General features: G+C 46.7%; 1 protein-coding gene across 15 annotated transcripts in view; it reads right to left on the bottom strand.

Annotated features, from left to right (window-relative positions):
• Positions 1 to 15,415: 15,415 nt before the first annotated feature.
• LOC140735009 (ankyrin-1-like) overlaps positions 15,416 to 27,272 on the bottom strand; it is a 454,172-nt gene continuing 442,315 nt past the window's right edge. For all 15 annotated transcript variants that reach the window (XM_073059891.1, XM_073059868.1, XM_073059867.1 and 12 more), the window contains one exon: positions 15,416 to 25,396. Coding sequence is in view for 1 of the 15 variants with exons in the window: in XM_073059855.1 (XP_072915956.1) it covers positions 25,370 to 25,396 (27 nt within the window). In the remaining 14 variants the exon portion in view is untranslated. The remainder of the gene's footprint in view (positions 25,397 to 27,272) is intronic.

Raw genomic sequence — 27,272 nt, forward strand, 5'->3', positions numbered from 1 at the left:
GTAATTTACATTTTCTATTATTATACATTGCAATGTACTTCTGCCACAATACAACAAATTTCATGACACACGCCAGTGGTATCAAACTTGATTCTGAACATCCTATCCAACAGCCTCCCAAACACATCCAGCATATCTGCCTCTGGCAGCAGATTCCAGGCGCCCACCACCCTCTGTTGGAAAAAAACTTGTCCCGCACATCTCCCCTGTACTACCCCTCTCTACCCTTTGAATTAGAATCAGGTTTGTTGAGTTGAACTTTTCCAATAGCCTACAGGGGTCTGTGAACAGTTAAGCTGCCATACACCAACCTCTGTGGTCATAGGAGGATTCAGAAAGGCAGTCGGAATACTGGCGTTAAGGAGTGGGATGTATCAGCTTGTTGAGTGGTATTGCAGCAATAGTCAACGTCAGTACAACCAAAGAGTCTTCAGAAAGGGTAAGATGAGAGAACACACTCCAGTCCTCATAGAGGGGTCAGAAGTGGAAAGAGCAAGCAATTTCAAGTTCCTATGTGTCAATATCTCTAATGGTCTGTCTTGGGCCCAACCTATTGATGCAGCTACGAAGAAGGCATGACAGCGGCTATACTTCATTAGCTGTTTGGGGAGATTTGATATGGCACCAAAGACACTCGCAAATTTCTACAGATGTACCTTGGGGAGCATTTTAACCGGCTGCTTCGCTGTCTTGTATAGGTTGGGGGGGGGGGGCTGCTTCTGCACCAGGATCAAAGTAAGCTGCTGGGAGTTGTAAACTTGGTCATCTCCATCATGAGCACTAGCTTCTGTGGTATCCAGACATTTTCAAGGAGCAATGCCTCAAAAAAGGCGACATCCATCATTAAGGACACCCATCGCCCAGGATATGTACTCTTCTCATTGCTACCATCAGGACGGAAGTACAGGGCTCTGAAGGCACACACTCAGCTATTCAGGAATTCCCCTGCCATCCAATTTCTGAATTGAACCTACGAACACTACCTAACTACTTTTTTTTTGCATTATTTATTTGATTCAACTATTTAATATATACCTTCTCACTGTAATTCACGTTTTTTCTATATTATTATGTACTGCATCACTGCCTGGTTCAGGAATTGCAAGACCCTGCAGCGGATAGTGAGGTCAGCTGAGAAGATCATCGGGGTCTCTCTTCCCGCTATTACAGACATTTACACGCTGCACCCGCAAAGCTAACAGCATTGTGAAGGACCCCACGCACCCCGCACACAAAACTCTTCTCCCTCCTGCCGTCTGGCAAAAGGTACCGAAGCATTCGGGCTGTCACGACCAGACTGTGCAACAGTTTCTTCCCCCAAGTCATCAGACTAATCAATACCCAGAGTCTAGACTGACATCTACATCATTTATTATTATATTGTAATTTGTCCTCTACTGTGCCTATTGTCTTGTTTATTAATTATTGTACTGCTCTACACTGTATTGTGCACTTTGTAGTCCTGTGCAGGTCTGTAGACTGGTGCAGTTTTTATGTTCTTTTACGTAGTCTAGTGTAGCCTTGTGCTGCCTCACATAGTCTAGTGTAGTTCTGTGTTGTTTCATGTAGCACCAGGGTCCTGGAGGAACGACGTACCAGCAGTTTGTGGTCGAAATGACAATAAAAACAACTTGAACTTGAACTTGCATTGTACTGCTGCAGCAAAGACAACAAATTTCACAACATCTGCCGGTGATATCAAACCTGACTCTGAATACTATTGAATTGCTGCTGTTCCCACTGCGTCTACACTGTGCTGGTGACGGAGGGAATGAGGGTTTCGGGTGAATGGGCTGGCCGTCATGGATTGTATTGTGGATGACATGGTAGTATAGTGGTTTGCACAACACCATTACAGTGCCAGAAACCCAGGTTCACTTTTGCTCTTGTCTGTAAGGAGTCTGTATGTTCTCCCTGTGACTACGTGGGTTTCCTCCGCATGATCCAGTTTCCTTCTGTGTTCCAAAGATGTACGTGTTAGTAGCTTAATTGGTCACATGGGTGTAATTGTGAGGCATGGTCTCGTTAAGTCTGTTACCATGCTGTATCTCTCAATAAAGTTGCTCTGATGACGTCTCACACCTTGAATGTTGTCTGGGTTGTTTTCATCCAGGCAAGTGGAGATTATTCCGTATCGCAAGGTAATGCTGCAGATCCACATAACTCTTGTTGGACCACACTTGAAGTATTGTGTTCTTTTCTGGTCAGTTCATTATGGGAAAGATGTGGAAGCTTTAGAGAAAGTGCAGGGGAGATTTGCCAGGATTCTGCCTGGATTAGAAACAATGTCTTACGAGGAAGGATTAAGTGAGCGAGGGAGTTTCTCTTTGGACCAAACGGCGATAAATGCCAATTTTATAGAGGTGTATAAGATGATATGAGGCATTGGACAGCCAGTGCCTTTTTCTCAGGGTTGTAACGGCTAATAGAAGAGAATACTTTTAATCAGATTGGTGAAAAGTATAAACTCAATATTAGAGGTAAGTTTATTAAACAGAGAGTGGATCATGGAATGCTAGGGGTGGTGGTAGAGGCAGATATATTGGTATCATTTAAGAGACTTAGATAGACACAATGGGGTGGTGACAGAGGCAGATACATTATTACATTTAAGAGACTCTTAACATTTGTGAGAAAGACAAATGTGTTAACATATAAGGAGCATTTGATGGCTCAGAGCGTCATGTCTATCTAACAGGGATTGGTCAGATTGATCTCGGAGTAAGTTAAAAGGTCTGCACAATATTGTGGGCAGAAGGGCCCATAACATGCTATACTGTTTGTGCCTCATCTATACTAGAAAGTATTTGAAGTGTCATGGCGTTCGTCACTCACAGGTTCTTGTAGTCACAGTTTGAGTTTGGCCCAGCTGAGCTCTGATCAGTGGTGATGGTGCTGATACTGAATATTGTGATTTGATGGGGAAATGGAGGTCGATCATAGGAAAGGTGTGAAGGCTTTACCTGGAATCTGAGTGAAACCTGCCACTCATCAACCCAAGCACAAGCGATACCGAGTCAGAACCTGGGCGTCCTGTAGTGAGTGAGTCACATTCTGACGTGGTTAATGTATGAGGAGTGCCTGATGTCTCTGGGCCTGTACTCGCTGGAGTTTAGAAGAATGAGGGAGATCTCATAGATAGCTACCGAAGATCGAAAATCCTGGGTAGAGTAGACGTGGAGACGAAGTGTCCAATAGAGCAGGGGTTCCCAACCTGGAGTCCACAGTTAATGGTAGGGGGCCACAGCATTAAAAATGTTGGGAACCCCTGTGATAGTGGGAGAGTCTAGATGTTATGATAGTGGTAAGGAGAAGTTGGGCGGCCTTCAATAACACATACGGGGACGGATAGAGGTGAGGTCCAAAATATGCGCTGTTTGTTTTGTGTGTAAGTCATCTACCCAGAATTCCCTCTCACATTAGACAATTATGTTCAGTATGTGACACATTCAGGGAAGCAACCGGTAAAGTTCAAAATATATGTGAATATATAACATATCCTCCCCCCTTACTTTAAACATCTCCCCCTTCCCATACACAGGCCAGTTGCTGAATTATTAATATTCAATGGAATATGCATCAAATTCAACCAACAGCAAAAAACAATTTTTTCTCTAAACTAGGCAAAAAGGTTAGACTGCCTCTATTCCAGACATAACCCTAGAGATGATTGTAGCTAGTGTACTGAGGGTTAGTCACTAAACTAGAGATTCAATCTGTCTGGAGGCTGCCTGTTCCTGTGATGGGGATAATGGCAAAGTCATTGTATCTCATGGTGCTGAATGTATAGATCTTGGCTTGAGTCCTGCATTGTCAATAGGGGGCACCCTGAGGGGGACGAATGGCCTTGCTGATTAAGTAACATTGATTGCCAACAGACATTTTATCCTTAAAGCCAGTAGAAACTTTACAAACTTGGGAAGGTGCTCTTAATGGTCGTGTTTTTTTAGCTGTCATCTCCAATCGCCTTCTGTAATGTTAGCCTGACTTCTGTAGGCAAACGTTTCTGAATTGCCTGACTACATATGTAAGTGTCATTCAGCGACTGCCCAAAATCAGTGTTCAGACAATTGCTTCACTACCAACACAAACTGAGCAACAGTCTCACCTTTCTTTTAATTCCTTTTATGAAATCTAAACCTCTCAGTAATAATTAAAAGTTTAGGTGAATCGTGTTCTTTTAAGACTTTATCTATGTCCTCTTAAGGCTTATTGCCAGGCTTAGCAGGTTGCACTAGACTGTGTAACAAATTGAACGTTTTTGCACCCATCACAGTTAGAAAAGTTGGAACATGAATATCATCTGGAATTAGATTTACCAGTGCAAAACACTCAAATCTTTTAGTATCTGAACTCCATAGCTCTGTTGTTTTGTCATACAGTCCCATATTTCCAAACATCGTCGCCATGTTCACACTCAATCACGTTCCTGGAAAGTTAGCCGGTCTTATCCATCCCCCTCTCTTATTTGTTTTATTCAGAATGAGAATCAGAATCAGGTTTAATATCACTGGCATATGTCGTGAAATGTGTTATCTTTGCAGCAGCAGTACCATGAAATACATGATAAGTATAGAAAAAAACTGAATTACAGTAAGTATATATGTATATTAAATGCTGCAGTTAAAACAAGTAGTGAAAAAAACAGAAACTAAAAAAGGTAGTGAGGTAATGTTTGTGGGTTCAATGAAATTGGATGGCAGAGGGGAAGAAGCTGTTCCTGAATCACTGAGTGTGTGTCTTCAGGCATCTGAACCTCCTCCCTGTTGATAACAATGAGCAGAGGGCATGTCTGACTAGTGAGGGCTCTGAGGCACTGTTCCTTGAAGATAGCCTGGGTATTACGGAGGCTAGTACCCATAATGGAACTGATTAATTTTACAACTTTCTGCAGTTTACTTCAATGCTGTGCAGCAGCCCCTGCCCCCATACCAGACAGTGATGCAACAGTCACAACGCTCTCCATTGTACATATGTGGAGGTTTTCGAGTGTTCAGCTGACAAACCAAATGTCCTCAAACTCCTAATGAAATATTGTCACTGTCTTGCCTTCTTTATAGCTGCATCAATACGTCGGGACCAGGTTAGATCCTCAGAGATATTGACACCCACAAACTTGAAATTGCTCACTCTCTCCACTTCTGATCACTCAATGAGGATTGGTTTGTGTTCCCTCGTTCTACCCTTTCTGAAGACCACAATTAGTTCTTTGATCTTACTGACAGAGTGCAAGGTTGTTGCTACGATATCATCCAGCTAGCTGGTATATCTTGCTCCTGTACACCCTCACATTGCCATCTGAGATTTACCAACAATCATCAGCAAATTTATAGATGGTATTTAAACTATGTCTAGCTGCACAGTCATGGCTGTAGAGAGAGTAGAGCAATGGGCTATTGTGGTGAACTACATATACCTGTCTGGACACGCCCCCTGCTGACTGCTCCTGTGGCTCCTCCCACGGACCCCGGTATAAAGGCGATTGAGGCCTGAGCCCGGCCCTCATTCTCCAGGATGTAGTATGGTGGTCAACTACTGCTTGTTCTTTCTTCCAGTCAATAAAAGCCGATATCTCGACTTCACGTCTCAGAGAGAGTTATTGATGGTGCATCAATTTTTATTGACTGGAAGTTTTAAAACATGGAAAGCGTTTTACGTCCAGAGAGATTGGATTTGGACTCCCAAGACCCTGAAGCAGCTCTTGCCTTTGAACTCTGGCTTGCATGCTTCCAATCATACTTGGAGGAGGTTAGTGCAACTGAACCCGCTGTTATGCACCGAATTCTCCTCTCGAGGGTCACCCCAAAAGTTTACTCACTTATCAGAGGCCTGCCAACCTACGAAGGGGCACTGGACGCCCTCAAAAGACAGTACCTGCGGCCGGTGAACACCGTCTACGCAAGACATCGCTTAGCTACGCGACGACAGTGGCCTGGAGAGTCGAGCGCCGAGTTTCTCTGAGCCCTACAGACACTCGTGCGGACTTGCGATTGCAAAACACTCACGGCGGAACAGCATGCGGAGCTCCTCGTACGAGATGCCTTTGTTACAAGAATCAGGTCAGTGTATGTGCGCCAGCGGCTGCTGGAAAATGCCGATCTTACCTTACGCTCAGCGATCGAGACGGCCGACACGCTGGAGGCTGCTCTGCACAACACTGACGCTGTCCAGCTGCGCGATCCCCCGCCGGTTCCATGGACATCTCAGACCCCGCCGCCGCCGGTTCCCGCGAGCGAATTCGCCAACGCCGCTGCCAGTCGCGATTTCACGAACTCCCCGAACCCGACCACAGCTGCTGCCAGTCGCAAGCCCGCGCAGTGTGTTACTTCTGCGGACTCGAAAAGCACCCCCGAAAACGCTGCCCAGCCCGAGAAGCAACCTGCTCCAGCTGCGGGAAGAAGGGCCATTTCGCCAAGGTCTGTAAGTCTAAACCACGAGCGGGGTCGGGCAGCGCGACGTGTGAGGCATGGGGGCCACCATCTTAAAATGCCCAGATGGGGGCGGCCATCTTTGTCGGTGCCAACATGCCCCGCCCCCTACCCACCGGTGCTTACCGGGCACCAAGACGGCAGTTCAACTCTGGCCACTGTAACCCTCGACCAAAGCGCCCCACACCAGCTTGCAAGGTCAATGGTGGACATTCTGGTGGAGGGGCACAGGACTAGCTGCCTGTTTGACACAGGCAGCACTGAGAGTTTTATTGACCCGGACACGGTGCAATGCTGCGGACTCGTGACACGGCCGGTAAGCCAGAGGGTCACATTGGCTTCTGGGTCGTATTCCACAGACATCCGGGTGGGTTGTGTAGCGACATTGGTGGTGCAGGGCACAGAATATCGGAACTTTGCGCTACTGGTCATGCATCAACTGTGCGCGCCTGTGCTATTGGGGCTGGACTTCCAGAGCCATCTCGAAAGTGTGACTATGGCATATGACGGGCCCCTCCCATCACTCACTGTCAGGAATCCTCAGTTTTGTGGGACCTCGCCATATACCCCGCTACTGACCACACACACACACTGAACCACACATCCCGCCCAGCACCATGCCAACAGCTGCGCTACTGACACCACTTGCAGCCTCTCCACCCTCAAGATCCCTCCCCCACTGTTGTTCACCAACCTGACTCCCGACTGTAAACCTGTGGCAACTAAGAGCAGGAGGTACAGCGCGGGGGACAGGGCCTTCATTCAGTCAGAGGTGCAGCGGCTGCTCGGGGAGGGAATCATTGAGCCAAGCACAAGCCCTTGGAGGGCCCAGGTGGTTGTTGTTCGGACCGGGCAGAAAAATAGGATGGTTGTGGACTATAGCCAGACCATCAATAGGTTCACGCAGCTTGTCGCGTACCCCCTACCTTGCATCGCGGATATAGTCAACCAGATAGCTCAGTACAAGGTGTACTCGACAATAGATCTGAAATCCGCTTATCACCAGCTCCCCATCCGCCCAGTGGACCGCCCCTACACCACCTTCGAGGCGGGAGGCAGGCTCTATCACTTCCTGCGCATCCCATTCGGTGTCACAAATGGTGTCTCGGTCTTCCAGAGGGAAATGGACCGGATGGTGGACCAGTGCCAACTGAAGGCCACATTTCCCTATCTGGATAACATCACCATCTGTGGTCACGACTGGCCGGATCACAACGCCAACCTCCAACAATTTTTCCAAGTGGCCAAAGCCCTGAACCTTACTTATAATAGGGACAAGTGTGTGTTCGGAACCACCCGACTCGCTATCCTTGGGTATGTCGTGGAAAACGGGGTCATTGGCCCTGATCCTGACCGTATGCGCCCCCTGTTAGAGCTCCCTCTTCCCACCACCCTCAGAGCCCTCAGACGGTGCCTGGGCTTTTCCTATTACGCCCAATGGGTCCCCCATTACGCAGACAAGGCCCGCCCCCTGGTCAAGTCCACCACATTTCCCTTCTCTGCCGAGGCCTGCGCGGCCTTCAGCTGCATTAAAGGGGACATTGCCAAAGCAACGATGCATGCAGTGGACGAGACCATTCCCTTCCAAGTAGAGAGTGACGTCTCCGATTTCGCGCTTGCTGCTACCTTCAATCAGGCAGGCAGGCCAGTAGCATTCTTTTCTCGTACCCTTCAAGGCTCTGAACTTCGGCACTCCGCGGTGGAGAAAGAAGCCCAGGCCATAGTGGAAGCTATTAGGCACTGGAGGCACTATCTCGCCGGCAAATGGTTCACCATGCTGACCGACCAGCGCTCAGTTGCGTTCATGTTCAGCAACCAACAGCGGGGCAAAATCAAAAATGATAAAATTTTGCGGTGGAGAATAGAACTCTTCACCTTCAACTATGGTATCCTGTACCGGCCTGGAAGGCTCGATGAGCCCCCTGATGCCCTATCCCGGGGAGCGTGTGCCAGCGCACAGCTCGACCAGCTATACGCCCTCCATGCACATCTTTGCCACCCAGGGGTCACCCGATTTTATCATTTCGTGAAAGCCCGGAACCTGCCGTACTCCCTTGAGGACATCAGGACGGTGACCAGTGACTGCCAAGTCTGCGCTGAGTGCAAACCGCACATCTACCATCCTGAAAAGGCGCAACTTATCAAGGCCACCCGCCCCTTTGAGCGACTGAGTGTTGACTTTAAGGGCCCCCTTCCCTCCACCGATCGCAATGTCTATTTTGTCAATATTATCGACGAGTACTTGCGGTTCCCCTTTGCCATCCCCTGCCCCGACAACACTGCCACGTCCGTCATAAAAGCCCTGCGCCAGCTCTTCACTCTGTTCGGATATCCCTGCTATATCCACAGTGATAGAGGGTCCTCCTTTATGAGTGATGAGCTGCACCAGTACCTGCTGGCTAGGGGTATTGCTACTAGTCGGACCACGAGTTATAATCCCCGGGGGAATGGACAGGTGGAGAGGGAGAATGCCACAGTGTGGAAGGCCACACTTTTAGCCCTTAAGTCAAAAGGGTTGCCGATCTCTCGATGGCAGGAGGTCCTCCCTGAGGCACTCCACTCTATCCGCTCCCTGTTATGTATGTCCACCAATGCCACCCCTCACGAGCGCCTATTCTCTTTTCCCAGGAAGTCTGCCACTGGGACCACCCTACCGGTTTGGCTGATGTCCCCAGGGCCAGTGTTGCTCCGGAAACATGTGAGGAGTAATAAATACTCCCCGCTGGTCGAGAGGGTTCACCTTCTACATGCGAACCCCCAGTATGCCTATGTGATCTTGCCTGATGGGCGGGAGGACACGGTCTCCATCCGCGACCTGGCCCCCGCAGGAGCAGCAGACCACTACCCCGAACACTCCATGGTAACTATGAACCCTGTACCCGAGGTGACACCGCGCACACCGAGCCCTACACAGACTCCTCACGACACTCCTATACCAGGCGTCTCGTACGCGCATATACCAGGCGCCACGCACACGCATGAGGGATCACTGACGCCTAGTGGGCTGACACCTCCAGTTAGGCCGGAACCAGCACAACCACCGTCTCCGGTGCAATCACCACCGGCACCTGTGCAATCACCACCACCAGCACCTGTGCAATCACCACCACCGGCACCTGTGCAATCACCACCACCGGCATCTGTGCAATCACCACCACCGGCATCTGTGCAATCACCACCACTGGCACCTGTGCAATCACCACCACCGGCACCTGTGCAATCACCACCACCGGCACCTGTGCAATCACCACCGGCACCTGTGCAATCACCACCGGCACCTGTGCAATCACCATCACCACCACTGGCATCTGTGCAATCACCACCAGCACCTGTGCAATCACCACCGGCACCTGTGCAATCACCACCACCGGCACCTGTGCAATCACCACCGGCACCTGTGCAATCACCACCAGCACCTGTGCAATCACCACCACCGGCACCTGTGCAATCACCACCGGCACCTGTGCAATCACCACCAGCACCTGTGCAATCACCACCGGCACCTGTGCAATCACAGCCGGCACCTGTGCAATCACCATCACCGGCACCTGTGCAATCACGACCACCGGCACCTGTGCAATCACCACCGGCACCTGTGCAATCACCACCACCGGCACCTGTGCAATCACCACCTCCGGCACCTGTGCAATCACCACCACCGGCACCTGTGCAATCACCACCACTAGCATCTGTGCAATCACCACTGGCACCTGTGCAATCACCACCTCCAGCACCTGTGCAATCACCACCGGCACCTGTGCAATCACCACCACCAGCACCTGTGCAATCACCACCTCCAGCACCTGTGCAATCACCACCGGCACCTGTGCAATCACCACCACCAGCACCTGTGCAATCACCACCACCGGCATCTGTGCAATCACCACCACCAGCATCTGTGCAATCACAGCCGGTGCTACGTAGATCACAGTGACAGATTCAACCACCTGATAGACTTAACCTGTAAATATACTTGTCAGGAACTTCACCACATGGGGACTCTCTTTTAAAACAAGGGGGGGGGGGGGGTGAATGTGGTGAACTACATATACCTGTCTGGACACGCCCCCTGCTGACTGCTCCTGTGGCTCCTCCCACAGACCCCGGTATAAAGGCGATTGAGGTCTGAGCCCGGCCCTCATTCTCCAGGATGTAGCATGGTGGTCAACTACTGCTTGTTCTTTCTTCCAGTCAATAAAAGCCGATATCTCGACTTCACGTCTCAGAGAGAGTTATTGATGGTGCATCAGCTATGCATAGCTTTTTTATGTTCTGTGCTCACTCCCCTCGGACTCTTCACTTACCACGCTCTTGCTTCTTTTTGCTCAGTCACATCACACAATGTCAGTGTTGTACTTGGACCTTTTTACTTTCCAAAGGGGTAAAAGCAATAAAAATGGGATGAGGACCTGTCACCTCATTGCCAGATATTATGTCAGTGTTTATGGGGAAGCTGAGGGGTGGTTAGAAGCAAGGAACAAAGTGTGTGCTGTGCATTTTACTGGTAAGTCATCCAACCCAGAATGTCCTCTCACATTACGTAACACACACGCAAACACAAAGAAGCTTGACAGCAACCCATCTAGGTACATTCACTTCATTCATTCATGGCTTGGCTTCGCGAACGAAGATTTAGGAAGGGGGCTGCAGGCTCTTCGGGGAGGATGGTCGTAGATGTGGGTGTGTCCTGCCTGCACAATGGTTTTTTTTAAGGTGGAGTGCAGTGTGCGCGGTACTGGCCCCACCCTTTACATCCGGGGTTCGTCTGCCATAACCTAGCAAGCTGGGACGGTGACAGCGAGGTCCTCGGGTCATAGGAGTTACATCGGAGAGTCCTTCTCCTAGGTGGATGGCCTGACAAGGCTGACGAGCCCACCTGCCCGGGTTTGGAGTCAGAGTTGTCCTTCTCTTAGGCTGGCTGCCAACCAAGACTAACGAGCCCAGCCTACTCATCCAGTTATACCGCCGGACACTCGGTCGCGCCATGACGTAGCAAGCTCAGTGGAAACGGGGGGGGGGGGGGGGTACCGACGAGCAGGTGTTGCTATGGATACAGTAGTAGTGTAGGAGAGGTCATTTGCAGTGGCCTCCTCCCTAGAAAGCCAGACAGTGACCACGTGGTGATCACTACACCGGGAAAGGAGAGGCGATGTATCGCACGTGCACTTCCCCTGGTTGAGCAGGACGTCAGCCCCAGACCTCGCCATCCCATATAGGTACAAATACACATGAATAGATAACATGAAGTCCAGAGGACACAGCCTCAGGATAGAAGGACATCCCTTTGGGACAGAGATGAGGAGGAACTTACTTAATGTTGGATGCCTCCTTTTTGACGCATCACTCCTTGAAAATGTCCTGGAGGCTGGGGAGGCCAGTGCCCATGATGGAGCTGACTCAGTTTACAACTCTCTGCAGCTTATCTTGATCCTGTGCAGTAGCTGCCCACCGCCCCCTCCCCCATACCAGATGGCGATGCAGCCGTTTATAATGCTCTCCACAGCTGTAGAAATTTGCACGAGGACCAGAGGACACAGCCACAGCCTCAGAATAGAAGGACGTCCCTTTAGAACAGAGGTGAGGAGGAATTTCTTTAACTAGAGGGTGGAGAATCTGTGGAGTCCATTGCCACCAATGGCTCTGGAGGCAAGTCATTGGGTACATTTGAAGCAGAGTTTGATAAGGTTCTTAATTGGAAAGGGCATTAAAGCTTGTGGGAGAAGGCAGGAGAATGGGGTTGAGAGGGGAAAAATAAATCACACATGATCAAATAGCAGAGAAGACCCGATAAGCCAAGTGGCTTAATTCAGCTCCTATGTCATGAAATGAGTGGGGATCTTACAGAAACATTTAAAATGATGAAAGGAATAGAGGCGGAGAAGTTATTTCCACTGGTAGGTGAGACTAGAACTAAGGAACATTTTCTCAAGATTCAGGCGAGGGGTGGGGAATAGATTTAGGATAAACTGCTTTTCCCAGAGAGTAGTGAATTTGTACAATTCTCTGCCCAGGGAAGCGATAGAGGTTACCTGATTAAATATATGTAAGGCACAGTTAGATAGATTTTTGCATAGCAGGGGAATTAAGGGTTATGGGACTTGACCAGGTCAGCCACGGTCTTACTGAATTGCGGAGCAGGCTTGAGGGGCCAGATGGCCGACTCCTGCTCCTATTTCTTGTGTTCTCAAAGCCTTTCTGCTTTCTAAGAGGCACATCAGCAGGAAAACGGATAATTTTCATCTCCACTTGCCTTGATGAAAAGAATTCTGCCGGCATTCAAGGAAGTAGACACCATCAGGGCAAAGCAGCTCATGGCTGCCATCCAATCCGGCACCATAAATCATTCAGTCCCTCTAGGCCCACCGTGTGAACAGCTACGATTTACAAAGGCTATTCCGGCTGCCCTTTCCAAACATCCTGCCATTGAGGATAGTGCACCAGAAAGTGGCTGGAAACACCACCCCCTGGATTACTATAGGCCATATATGTCAAGCTCAAGGCCCGCGGGCCAAATCCGGCCCGTGGTGGAATTATCTTTGGCCCGCGAGATAATATCTAATTACTATTAAAGCTGGCCCCAGTAATCGAAGCGCCTATGGCGTATGATATGGCTAATGCTGAGTTTATTCAGGTACCAGGTTTTCAGGGTTTTTAGTGTTTATTCGGCAGTCTTCTTCATAAGAAACGGAATTTGTAAAGTGAAACACTTTGTAGTTATAGCAGAGACTGAGACACATGAGAGCAGGCTGAAAAAACGGAGGCAACGAAAGCTGCGTTCGCACGCGTCCGACTGATCCGGCCCGCATGAAGCTGCATTTTGCTCAATCCGGCCCGTGACCTAAAATGAGTTTGACACCCCTGCGGCTATTGGACATTCCTTGGAATCTCTACCTGTTGTCCCGGATGTGGTGACTGTGCCTTTGATCACCTGTGTCCACGTTGACTGATCGACTGTGGACTGAAACACAGACAGTAGTGGGTGCATGGAACACGGTGCCAGGGATGGAGATAGAGGCAGATACATTAAGGACATTTAAGATATTCTTAAATGGACACACGGCTGAAAGAAAAGTGGGACAGAAGCAACAGATTGATCTTGCAAACTTGTTTGACAGTCTTTGTTTATGTGAAGTTTTTTTTGTAAATTCTAATGTATTTCTTTATTTTCCTATAAATTTTGCGGCAAAATTATTCCTAAGGTATATACGTGGTAATACATATATATAAATATATGTGTACTTTGATAATAAATGTTACTCTGACAATAATAAACCAATTTCCAGCTCATCGTACTTCTGAAGAAAGCGAGCAGGTGTCGAGCATCGTCTGCCATCCTCTCATTCAGTGCTGCGGGAGGAAGGTGTCTGTGTTTGATGGTTGCTCTCTCCTGCTTGCTCGCTACTCCTGAAGGAAGGTCCCTGCGTGCGAATGATCTCGATGCTGGAGCGAGGTTTATTGACCCGCTTTGTGGGTGGACTCTGTCGTTCACGTTATGATGTGTTTCTGATTTCTGGTCGCTCCTTTTGTTTTTGTTGCTAGTTTGGGCTGGATTTCCAGGCAGTCTGCAGATTACGATCACTGCGCTGAACTGAATCTGTCTGGACTCTTTCGATTCTGTGTTTTATGTTCTGCGTTTTTTACTATTTTTTCCGGTGCTATTTGCACAATTTTTTTTGCACATGGGGGGTGTTGATGTCTTTCTTAATGGGTTCCATGGTTTTTGTTTGTTTCGCGGCAGTCTCTGGAAAGACGAATCTCAGGGTTGTATACTGCATACATACTTTGATAATAAATGTACTTTGAATCTGTAAACATTTATTTATTTATTGAGATACAGCATGGAACATGTCCTTCTGATCCTTCGAGCCACACTGCCCAGCAACCCCCTGACTTAATCCTGGGCTAATCATGGGACAATTCACAATGGCCAATGACCCTACCAACCGGTACGTCTTTGGAATGTGGGAGGAAACCGGAGCACCCGGAGGAAACCCACGCAGTCACGGGGAGAACATACAAACTCCTTACAGGCAGCGGCAGTCTTGAATATTGTATCATTAAAATCAAGCCCCCGTGTCCATGTTGAGGCCAAGACTGCAATCAGGACCAGAGTTTAGTGATCCTGGCAATAACCCAGACACTACATCAGTAAGCAGGTTACTGGAAAGTAGCTGCTGTTCTTCTGGGATTAAGGTTATATTTAAAAAAAATGTTAAAGGTTAGCTTTATTTGTCATGTATGTATCGAAACCTACACACACACAATGCTGGAGGAACTGAGCAAGTCAGGCTGCATCTGTGGAAAGGAATAAAGAGCTGGCATTTTGGGCTGAGACCCATCAACAGGGAACTACAGGAAAATGCATTGTTTGGCGTCAAGGACCAACACGGTCCGAAGATTGTGCTGGGGGCAACCTGTAAGTGTCGCCATGCTTCCAGATCCAACGTAGCAAGCTTACAGCTTACTAACCCTAATCGGACAACTTTCTGAACCCATTACACTTTCAATAAATAATTGCTGAACCTTAATAAATTGGTTCAAAGGTTCATTTATTATCAAAGTATGTATGCAATACCCAACTCTGAGCTGCTTCTTCTCCAGATAGCCACAAAACAAAGGAAAACCATGGAAGTCCGTTCAAAGAGAAACAGCAAACTCACCCCTCACACAAAAAAAGAACGGCAACACGATCATCAACCACCCCAAACCCCCTTCCCCCACATGAAACAAATCAAGAACATCGACCCCCAAAACCCCCCTCCCTCCACACACAATAAAAATGAGAAAGAAACACACAGAATATAAAAAAATCTTAAGACTGAAGAAGTCCATAATCCATAGTCCAAATCCATAAATGCAGAACCTCGGTAACATTCTCCAACATCACGGAAATTGAGTGCACAGATCTACACTCTGGGCATAGAGTTTGGCCACACAGGCTCCTCCTGTGTAGCCGACACAGAACAAAAAGCTCCTGGATAGTCAAGTGTTTTAAATAACTCCTTTAATTTATTTTTGAAGTATTCAGCTGGTGTACAGAGAAATGGCTTTTCTGTTAAACTTATTTTCTTTATACAATTCTTTGATACAGGTAAATCTAATTTAAAAGGCTTGTCTTCACAACAACGATTTAAAAAAAAACCCAAGAGGCATTGGTAAAATTCTAAAAAGCTGTGCCAGAGAGATTTCACTGATTATCAGCATTCTACAGTTTAATATCTAAACAGCCATAGCTTTGAACCTGATGAGCAGTCACAGTGCTAAACATTCCTGCTGATGCTTGATACAAGTTCTGTGCAAATGCTGAAGCATTTCTTACAGTGAGATGCTATAAGATTAATACAAATCCAAATCAGCTTGTACTCCACCTACCACCCTTTCACTCTCCACTTGCTCTGACAGTGACAGTGCCCTTTCTCTCCCACTCCCGCCATCACCCCTCCACTTGTGTATAACCCGTGCTCCCACCACGCAGGCCTTGATGACACTCCTCCTCCTCATCGTAGATCGTCACTGAGCCTCTGCAAAACAGCCGTTTTGAACAGGGGTATCCTGTTATTTGCCAGAGCCATCATCTGTACCCTTAGAGATCTCAGGCGCTGACCTGGATTGCTGATTTTATCCCAGAGTGGAGAGGTGCTGGGCTGATGGAACGTCCAAACCTACAAGTCTACAGCCACAAGTTCAAGGTGTGCAAAGGAGCTGGGGTGCGTTCATCGTATTATTGCTATAAGTGAACTGTAGGATCTCTTTCAGTTGTATACAATTACCACAGGAGAGTTCCCATTTTTCATTTGGGCCTCGCGATTGATCCTTGTACTTTACGGTTTGTGAATTCTTCTGAACCCAAAAGAGTCCAGAGATTTTAATGCAGCTGTTTAGCCTGTGAACCCCACCTGCATGGAGTTAGGTACAAATTCAGAGGAAATAAAAGTATGATACACAATAAAAGACAGAAAAGCTTACTGTAGATCATTTCCTCGATTTACGAAGCAGGGATTCAGCAGGACTTTCCTTGTGGGAAGAATGGGGAAGGGTGAAAGGCTTCTCGAGTCACAGCTTTAGGAGGCTAATATTCTTCCTTTGTCTCTCTGCATCTGTGCATTCTTTTCATCTAGGTCAATTAATGCAGCCCATGGCTAGGTGTGCTTTTTAATCATGGCAAGCTAATAGCCTGACTAACGTCGAGAATCTGGTTTCAAGTGAAAGGCTTTCATGCTCTCCAGATTCAGAAATAAAGGATTTTGTTAGTTTGGGGGGGGGAGGGGGGTGGCATGGTAGCATAGTGGTTAGCATAACGCTAATATGGCGCCGACAATCCTGGTTCAATTCCTGCCGCTGTCTAGAAGGAGTTTGTATGTTCTCCGGGTGGGTGTCCTCCCACATTCCAAAGACGTGAGGGTTAGAAGGTTAATTGGTCACATGGGGGTAATTAGCCAATGAGGGATAATGGGCTGGGTCTCGTATTCCAGCTCTCCTTGACCAGTACTACTTACTGCAGCAGTTTCTGCCCTCCACCATTACCGAAGGACACCACATCACCAGCAGCTCTTTGTATCTCTAAACAGAAATTAAAAATAAAATAGAAAGCCTTCACCTCTTTTCCTCATAATCAATACTTTAAATTAGAATAGCTTTGAGCCTTGGTTTAATGGGTACATGGATTTGCAGTTCCTCCATGACATGGTGCAATACGGAATCTCTGACAGCCTGTGGCATTTTACAGCCTGCAAACGCCCAACACATAACCAGAAGAGGAAGGTGTTCTCTTAGTTCATGCTTCCTCATCTTCTAAACATTCAAGAGTTTAACTAGAGGAAATAAATGCTGGGGCTTTGAGTTCCCCATTCAGGGAACAATGAAAGTAGATTAATGAGGTACGTGTACATAATCCCATTAGCCTGTGCTAAATTCCAATGAAATATTTGTGGATCTTTAGAGGTGTAAACACAAGAGATTCTGCAGATGATGGAAATCCATAGCAACACACACACACAAAATGCTGGAGGAACTCAGCAGCATCTACGGCGAGGAATAAACAGTCGACATTTCGGGTGCAGACCTTTCATCAGGACTGGAAAGAAAGGGGGTAAGATGTGTTCATCTACCATTTCCAAATAATTCTCACTCGCTCACTCATCACTATCACTTCACTTTTTTTTCCAATTGAAGCTGGTAACTCTCCTTGACCAGTACCATTTATTGCAGCAGTTTCTGCCCTCCACCATCAGTGAAGGACACCACATCACCAGCAGCTCTTTGTTGTCTGGCTGCGTAGCGTCAGAAGGCAAAAGCCCTTATATCCCTGTCAGAAGGTGAAGATGGTGGCAAAGCTTGTCCTGAACTAGTCTGCATTCGTGCATATTCTTTTAGTTCAAATATCTGAAGCCCAGACTCAATGCAGACCACCTAAAGGCTGCTTTTCCTTGTGTGGATTAATTCACACAGGCCACGAATAGGGATCTTTCAACATTGTACAGTGGGGGCAAAGGCTGATTTCATTTTGGTTATGGTTGGAGGCTCTTTGAGGGGGGAGGGGATAAAAAACTGCAAACAGACTGCAAGGTATCGCTTCTGGCTTTCTTACTCCTGCATTCTCCTTGTCAGCGGTTTGGTATAACTGCCTGCTGTCGTCAGTATTTAGTTGAACTGCGTCATGGTTTGTAAAGGAGCCAATGCACATGTCCTAGAAAGAGGCCAATAAGGTGCATTCTGGTAGTATCTTCCAGAGATGCTGGCCCCAGATTGGCTGGGACAGAGTCTTTGTGGAGGAATTGGTGCTTACGCCCCGGACACTGCATTCAATTAACCAACAGAGAGAAGCTGCCAGGCGTAGGTCTGTGTTAATTGAATAACACAAGGTCCGTTCACTGCTCTAAGTCCAGCAACTTGGCTGCAATGCAGAAACATCCAGTGCCTTCTTGTGCTTCGCAATATGGCATCAACTAAGAGACAGGAACCCACAAGACAGATGCATCAGGGAAGGATTTAGTAGTCCAGAGAAAATAATGGGAACAGAATTCACTCAAACTCATTGACTGCATCGAAGTGATGAATGGATATCCTTGGTGGAGGAGCACACACAGAATGCTGGAGGAAATCAGTTTCTCCAGCGTTTTGTGTGTGTTGCTTTGGATTTCCAGGATCTGCAGACTTGCTGGTACTTGTGACATCCTTGGTGGCTCTGAAGTAACAGGTAAGAGCTCAGCCTACTCTAAGAGAGGCAGCTGGGCCAATGTCTGTTTCCGCCTAGTATTGGAACCTTGTTTGTTACTGGGGCTTTGCTGACCTTGGAAAATCCAATACCGTCTGACTTTTAACTGGAGGTACACGCAGTGGTCACCTTATTAGGTACGCCTGCTCATTAATGTAAATATCTAATCAGCCAATCATGTAGCAGCAATTCAATGCAGAAAAGCCTACAGACATGGTCAAGAGGTTCAGATGTTGTTTGGACCAAACATCCGAAAGGAAGGAAGTGTGATCAAAGTGACTTTGCCCGTGGAATGATTGTTGGTTCCAGATGAGGTGGTCTGAATATCTGATCTAGGAGAACTGCTGATCTCCTGGGGGTTTTCTTGTACACCAGTCTCCAGAATTTAGAGAGAATGGTGTGAGAAAACAAAAAAAATGTCCAGCGAATGGTAGTTTTTGTCTTGTTAATGAGAGAGGGCAGAGGAGAATTGCCAGACTGGTTCAAGCCACTAGGAAGGCGACAGTAACTCAGATAATCATGTGTTCCAACAGTGGTGCACAGAAGAACCTCTCTGAACACACATGTGGAACAATGAGATGAATGGGCTACAGCAGCAGAAGACCATGAACATACACTCAGTGGCCACTTTATTTGGTACAGGAGCCACCCAATAAAGTGAAAGTATTTTTGCGATTGTGGTAGACCATAAAAAAATAACAATATCTCACTCAACGTTTTTTGCAATTGTGCTGGACAAGTGAAAATAAGATTTTACATTGTGAAATGCCTGTGGTTCAGGGGTCATGATGGTAACTGCCCCAGGCCCATCTGTGTACACCACTCTGTGTTGTAGATCTGAGAGCGATCTGTGATGTCCGAGCAGTCACCTTTCAGAGGAGGAGCCTGGAGTCTCACCTGCTCTCCTCAGTGAACACAAGAGATCTTGCAGTGATAATTCAAGTATCAGAGGAGTTCTCCATGTTCTGATCTAGCATCAGTCAAACTAAGTGGCCCAGAGATTTTGCCATGGGGCAGAATGCTTTCATTGCCACTCCATGGCCTTTCGTTGAAAATCCAGTCATGGTCATCAAAGATCAAACATCAACTTTATTCGCTATATATACTTACATGATATTAGTAATTTGATGTGGCGTGCTGGTCAGGTGGAGGTCACTGGCTGTTTGAATTGACACCAAACAGAGTGCAATGCAAATACAATGTTTGTGGGCTCGTCTGCAGGGGAAGGGAACATGTTCTCAGACACTGGATCTTCGCTACCCGAGCAGCTTCATTCCTCCAGGATGTCTGGAGGCTCCTGGTGTCTTTGAAGATCAGCTCCTCTTCCATTCACCTGGCAGGATATGGCATGGGCCAGAGGTAGACAGAAACCCCGCCCTTTACAAATCTGCTGCAAAATTACCGACTTACTGGTGAAAGTGGTGCTGTAAGATCACACCTTCTGCAGAAAGTTGGGGCTATCAAAATTGCTTATACTAGGTGCACTCCTTGAGGCTCTAAGGCACATGGTTCATGTGCATCAAGTATCACTTGCCCACAGACTACTCGTAACCTCATGCTCACTAACCCCAGTATCACTTTAAACCTCACATTAAAATCAGTCAATAAAATACTGAAAAATAACTCCTCTGTTATTACATCATAAGACATAGGAGCAGAATTAGGCCATTTGGCCCATCAAGTTTTCTCTGCCATTCCATCATGCCCCTCTCAACTCTATTCTCCTGTCTTCTTCCTGTAACATTTAATGTCTTTCTAATCAATCCCCTCTCAACTTCTGCTTTAAATAAAATGACTTGGCCTCCACAGTCATCTGTGGAAATGGGTTCCACAGATTCATCACCCTCCAGCTAAAAAAATTCCCCTCATCTCTGTTCTAAAGGGACTTCCTTGTATTCTGACGCTGTGTCCTCTGGTCTTAGACTTCCCTGTTGCACTACCTACTCACTGGTGGAGTTTCTATTTTTGTCTGGTCTAGGAGATCTGAGGGCTCTCCATTCTCAGCAGCGAGGGACGTTTGAAGCCATATTGTATAAGTGAGGTCAAGTGGTGCAGTGTCAACTATTTACAGCAACATCACAACCCCACACTGGATGAAGACATGGACACCCTCACTGCATCTGAGTCTGTGGGGCCAATGTGCGCTTGCACCTTCACAGGTGTGAGCACAATGCACTGCTGTGTGTTCAGGAGAGGTTCCCCAAGGCTCTGTGATAAACGGCTATCTTCAGACTGGTCAAGGAGAAGATCTTTTTTCTCTGGGCATGTAGGAAACCAGCGGTGGACTTTGCACACATGTCCATTACATTGCTGGAGGAGGGATCTGAGCCCGTAGTATTGGGTGGCTACCTGAGCATGATTTGCTTGGTTAGATTTTGGAGGCAGACCACATAGGGCGGAATGTGTGGAAGGTCACTGTGAGGGTCACACTACTGCACTACTCCCCTCCCACCTCCCTCCTCCCACACATTCTCTGTCATACTTAACACATCAGCCGGATTACCTTCCCTTCTTAGATGTCCAATCAGATACTCCAAGACAAAACTCCTTGTTTCAGGTACAGTCCCATTACTAGCAACACACAGAAAGCTGGATGAACTCAGGCCAGGCTGTATTAATGAAGGGAAATGGACAGCCGGCATTTCAGATCGAAGTCCTTCATCTGGACTAGATCAGCCCATATTTCACCTGCTGAGTTCCTACAGCTTTTCGTGTGTTGCTCCCCTGATTCAAGCATCTGCAAGTCTGCATTACTAACAATGTGTGGTGTAAGAAGTCACCTCCTACAAGGAACAGAAAATGGGTCTCGAGCAAGCATGACCTTACCCTGGCAGCTAACACGGCTGCAATGAAGCCTGTTTATCAGGATTCAATCACACTTCCCACCTGGGCACCGTCTATGAGACAATGCTACGTGGATCAGACATCAGGCTGGGGCTCCATCTGTTCCTGCGGCAGGATCTAAAGGATTCTGTGCTGTTCTTGAAGTATTTCAGGAAGTTCTCCCTTTTGTCCTTGTTAATAGTTAACTTTCCATTAACATCAGTGAAAGATTCATTGATCATTATTATTTTACAGTTTGGGGTGCTTCCTGTGTGCGCACATTAATCGATCTGTTTCCTATTTTACAGTGGTGACACACTTCAAAGGTGTTTGATTGGGTTTGTGTGATTTGGGATTTCTAAAGTTTGTGGAAGAGGCTGCAGTCAGTGCGAGGCTCTCTCTTTGTCTTTACAGAAGATGTGACCCACCCTGTTCTGATGGTCACCCCAATCACTACCTCTTGCCGTTCAGCTGGAGATATTGCCACTGTGTACCAAGTTACCTGCCGAGCGTAGTTATCTGTAAACTCTGTTCAGATCAGAGTCACCAGTTCAAGCCAATTGGACACAAAGCTCTAATTTGATGGAGTTATTGCCTGGGTAATGAATGCTATTTGAGGCAAACAAGTGCAAAATATTAATGCTGTCAGCACTGACAGCCTATATAACAAACTCAACTTCACGTTCAAGTCCAGTTTCGCTTTCACCCCCATCGTAAGTGACGTTACTCATGGGTAGGGCTAATTCTGACAATGCACCTGCCATCTATGTGCTTCTGAAGCTTCCCTGATTCCCATTCCCAGCGAACTTTGCTGGTGCATCACCTATGGCTGGACCAATGGACGAGCCCAACCCATGCCAAGTCTGTTACCACTGACCCCTCTTGCGCTGCTCTCTACTTCTCTGAGGATTGGCGCCTCGTGGTGGAGAGACTCTGGAGCTCCTCAGATCCCGTGAGCAATGCCCTTGGGAGTTTAGCTCCTGGTGGGGTCACCTCGGGTGGTAAGTCAATGGAGAGGTACCAGACAAAGGGCGATCCGAGCGAGATCTCAGTAGTGGAGCTGGCAGAAGATGATGACACATCACAAAGCCATTGAAGGCAGAAGAAGACTGCAACAGTGAAGGATTTCCCAGTTTTCTTGCATTTCATGCCACCGGACCCTGACCCTGATTTGTCAAGGACCTTGTGGCATTTGCCTGCGCTAGACCCTCCACACGTTAAATAAAATCACGCAGAGGCAGAATATGAGGATAATGCATCAGCCTCTGCAGTCACCTGAAGACCCACCATTAGACAACCCTTCAGGAGAACATCCCAATCGACTCGAGGGATCGCAGAACTACTACTTCTCTCTATATTTTTTTCAGGGTCAGCCCAGCTCCTACAAAATTACCTGTGGTCACACTAGTGGGCAGACCCAACCCGTGCCAAGCCTGTCACCATTTACACCTCTTGCACTGCTCTCTAAATTAGAGACAGGCAGGTTCTTCAATCCGCCTTGGCCATGCTGACCAAAGTAAACTAAACCAGTCCCATCTGTGAAAAGAAATACCACAGCTATCAAGCTGCCACGTTCGAGGTAGACACATACCGTGTTGGTAAACAGGAAGTACTCAAACCAGAGGCCAAAGGAGGAAGGGAGAATGTGGAAACCTCCAGTTAATTGGACAAATACAGAAGCTGTTGGACAGACATTCCTGAGCAAAATATTCAGCATCCATTCAGGCAAGCAATGGGGTTGATGCCAATGGTAATAGTTAGTTCATATCTATTACCATTGGCATCAGGTAAAGATGCTAATGATTACTTGATGCAGGGCTCAAGTAATGAGAATTTGCTCTAAGAAAGTTCTTAAGATCTCTTAAGTAGCATGACTGCTGGTTAGTTTCAAAACCACAAGAGATTCTGCAGATGCTGGAAATCCAAAGCAAGATGCTGGAGGAACTCAGCAGGTCAGGCAGCATCTATGACAGTCGACGTTTCAGGCCAAGTCACTTCTTGGAAGGAAGGGGGAAGGCGCCACTGTAAAAAGGTGGGGCAGGGAGGGGGAAGGAGGATAGCTAGAAGTTGACAGATGAAGCCAGGTAGGTGGGAAAATAAGGGCTGGAGAGGAAGGAATCTGATAGGAGAGGGGAGTGGACTCTGGGAGAAAGAGGAGGAGGGGCACCAGGGGGAGGTGATAGGCAGCTGTTGAGAAGAGGTAAGAAGCCAGACTGGGGAATAGAAGAGCGAAGAGGGAGGGGGAAATTACCAGAAGGAGAAATCTATGTTCACGTCATCAGATTGCAGGCTACCCAAATGGATTATGAAGAGTTGCTCCTCCACCTCATTGTGGCAAAAGAGGAATCCATGGATCGATATGTCGGACAAGGAATGGGAAGAAGATTTAAAATGTTTGACCATTGGGAAATTCTACTTTTGACACTCAACAAAGCAGTCGCCCAATTTATGATGGGTCTCATCAACGTAGAGGAGGCTGCATCGGGAGTACCACATAGAGTAATCGTTTCAAAATTTAAATTCAATGTTTAAAATTTTGGAAATGTAAAGTAGGCAGCAGTAAAAATCCCCATGAAGCTGTCAGATGATCATAAACATTCGATCGAATCATCAGTGTCCTTGTTTTGACCTAACCTACCCAGAAATCTTGTCACAAACCAATGCAGCCAGCTCTGAATTTTTCCATGGTAATGCTCACTTGCTCAACAGGTGTGGCCTGCCTTGCCCATATTTTGATAAAGAATGATAAAATTCCTTTCAGAATGGGAGTGGCATATTAACCACCCAGTCTAAGGGACTGTGAATGGGGTTTACTCATCAAGCAGTGTTTGGCTGCACAGGTTTGCAATGTGCCGGAGAGTCGGGAACAAGCAGTCATGTGCGTTCCAAAATGATTCCCGCAAGGTGGGGATTTAGAGGGCATCACAACTTGCGTTTTGAAGCCCGTGCTGCTGGTGATGAACAGTACTGGGAAACCTGAAGTAATAACCATACCAGATATTGAGAGACAACGCCAAACTGAAAAATAGGCTCACGTTTAAAAAAAGAGTAAGAATTCTTCCGGTTATAAAGTATTTATGTTGAATGTCCTTCATGCTGCAAAGGTGGAGAAATGTTGCTCAAAGTAGGTTAACCAAGTGGCTGAGCAGGGGAAATTAAACCTCCCGTGTTCAGTTCGTATGAGATCAAAAACCGACACCGTCTGGTCCAATACTGAGCAGGCTTTAAGTTAAGGGTTCACAGAGACTCACACAGTGGCTCTTTACTGTTTAATACGTACATCGAACATAGAAAGCTGCCCTCTTCTGGAGTAGGACGATATTCAAACCAAACACAAATCTCAACAGAAAAAAAATCCTTTAAAAAAATAGAGAAACAGAATTTAAAAGCCGCAAAGCACAATTTGTCCTCTAAGGATTAGCGGTGAGCGAGCAAAAGGTGGGATGGGAGGAGGGACAGGAAAGCATTAATGCAAACTAAAGTTGTTTTTTAGACAGCTGGTCTGGTACCTACCCTGACAGCTGTTGAGTATATTGCAGTGCATTGCTGTTTTTGCATAGTATTAAGTTAACCACAGACAGCAAAACAACTGTATTGGAAACTCCACTCGCTAGTTAAAACCCAATTAAAAACATGAGCGGTAAAGCGACTGAATTTTGTTTTGATATTGCTGTTTGGATGCGGCCCTGGTTCCAGGGCGTTCTTCCGGCTTATTCTGTTGGTGGCGTGCCTCCCAGCTTTGTGCCAATAGTAATCATTCAGTCCTTTAGGCGGTACAATAGAGTACATGCTTTGGCAGTCAATCATGCTAATTGATAATAGTAACTCTCTTATAGAAATCATGCCTGTAGCCTAATGTAAAGTCTTTTTCTCTCACAGCCCCCAGTCTGTCTGCTTCCTCCTCTCAAGGCCGTGTTGTAGTTACAGTATCCTGAAAAGCAAAGAGGGAGAATTAGCGGATGGGATTAAGCTGGGAAATAAAAGCTGGGCTGATTTGTTCTCTGATGTTGGCAATCTCTTTGCAAACGTCTCATCACTATATGAGGAGGTGTCATCAGTGCATTGTTGACTGTGGTGTATCGTCTGAATGCTTGGCCGTTATATACTTACAAATCTGCTGATTGGTTGTCATTAAGGAAACTCAGTGATGACATAGGGAGGGGGTCCTGTTGCTGATTGGTTGTCACTATGGAAACTCGGTGGTGACATAGGGAGGGGGTCTTGTCGCTGATTGGTTGCGGGGCAAACTCTATGCGTTGTCTGGAATTTTGGCCACATTGGTTTATAAATGGGATCACGGTCTATGCGTCTGTTTATAGAATTGTTTGTGGAAGACCACGTTTCTAGGAATTTTCTTGCAGGCCGCGTGTTTGCTTGCGCCATGGTTTTCTGCAAACAATTCCATAAACAGACATGTAGTCCTCGATCCCATTTATAATCAATATGGCCACAATTCTAGACAATGCAGAGTGTTCGCCACCCAACCAATCAGCGACGAGATCCTCTCCCTATGTCATCACTAAGTTTCCGTAATGTAACCAATCAGTTGAGGGCCAAACATTCGGAGGACATGCTGCAATCAACAGCGCACTGGCATCTCCTCGTATGGTGATGAAATGTTTACAAATGGATTGCCAAGATTGGGGAACAACTCAACCCAGCCATCAACCACCCGAGCTACACATCTTCCGAGTTACATCCAAATAAAATCTGATTTAGTCACTCCATATGCAAGGCCATGCATGTTTTGATAAAAGTCTGTAAACTTCCACTGATCATGTTAGACATCACCACTCCCTCTCAGTTCAAAGAAGTTTTAAACCTAATTAAATGTGTTTATTAAGAGATTTTAACCTAATGAAAGAGTTGGCAAAGGAATGGCTATGTTTATATCAGAGCCCTCCTTAATTTCTAGATGTACCTTGAAATTATCCACAGCTCAACATTATTGACATCTGGATTCTAATCTTTGCATTAAAGTTCAGACCAAAGATTGCAGTGATTTGTCCCACTATATGATGAACTGAGACTGAGGTGATAAGCCTATTCTGGCTGCTCCGGGATTTGGGTCTATGGACTTAATTTCGTTCTGAATGCTGTTGTTTGCTTTCATTGTTTATATGTTGTGTTTTTCCTCCTCCCTCTGCGCATTGGGTGTTGGTCCTTTTTTAAATTGGGTTCTTTAGGGTTCCTTGCTTTGTGGCTGCCTGTAAGCAGACAAATCTCAAGGTTGTTAATTTATACACACTTTGATAATAAATGTACTCTGAATGCTTTTGAATCCTTGAGTGACAGGGTTAATGTATGAGGAGTGTGCAGTGGCTCTCTCTTGGGTTTGTACTTGCTGGAGTTTAGAAGAATGATGGAGGATCTCATTGAAATCTATTATATCTTGGAAGGCCTACATAGAGTGAAAGTGGAGAGGATGTTTCCTATAGTTGGGGAGTCTAGTTCTAGAGGGCACAGCCTCAGAATAGAAAGTACAGAGATGAAGTGAAATTTATTTAGCTAAGTCACTGGGTATACTGAAAGCAGAGGTTGATAAGCAAGGACATCAAAGGTTACAGAAAGTAGAAGAATGGGGTTGAAAGGGATAATAATCAAAAATGATGGAATGCCCAAGCAGACTCGATGGGCTAAATGACCCAATTCTACTCCTTTGTCTTTTAGTCTTAAACACTGGGAAAGAACGATAAAGCTACCCATACAACCACATTCCAGCCTTTATCTCCATTGATTTGTTAAAGAGATCTCCTGCTGAATCTTTGACTCTTCCTGCTTTGGGTTGAACCTGATCTCCACAAATC

The sequence above is a fragment of the Hemitrygon akajei genome, chromosome 1, assembly GCF_048418815.1.
Source record: "Hemitrygon akajei chromosome 1, sHemAka1.3, whole genome shotgun sequence".
In the NCBI taxonomy this organism is placed as follows: Eukaryota; Metazoa; Chordata; class Chondrichthyes; order Myliobatiformes; family Dasyatidae; genus Hemitrygon; species Hemitrygon akajei.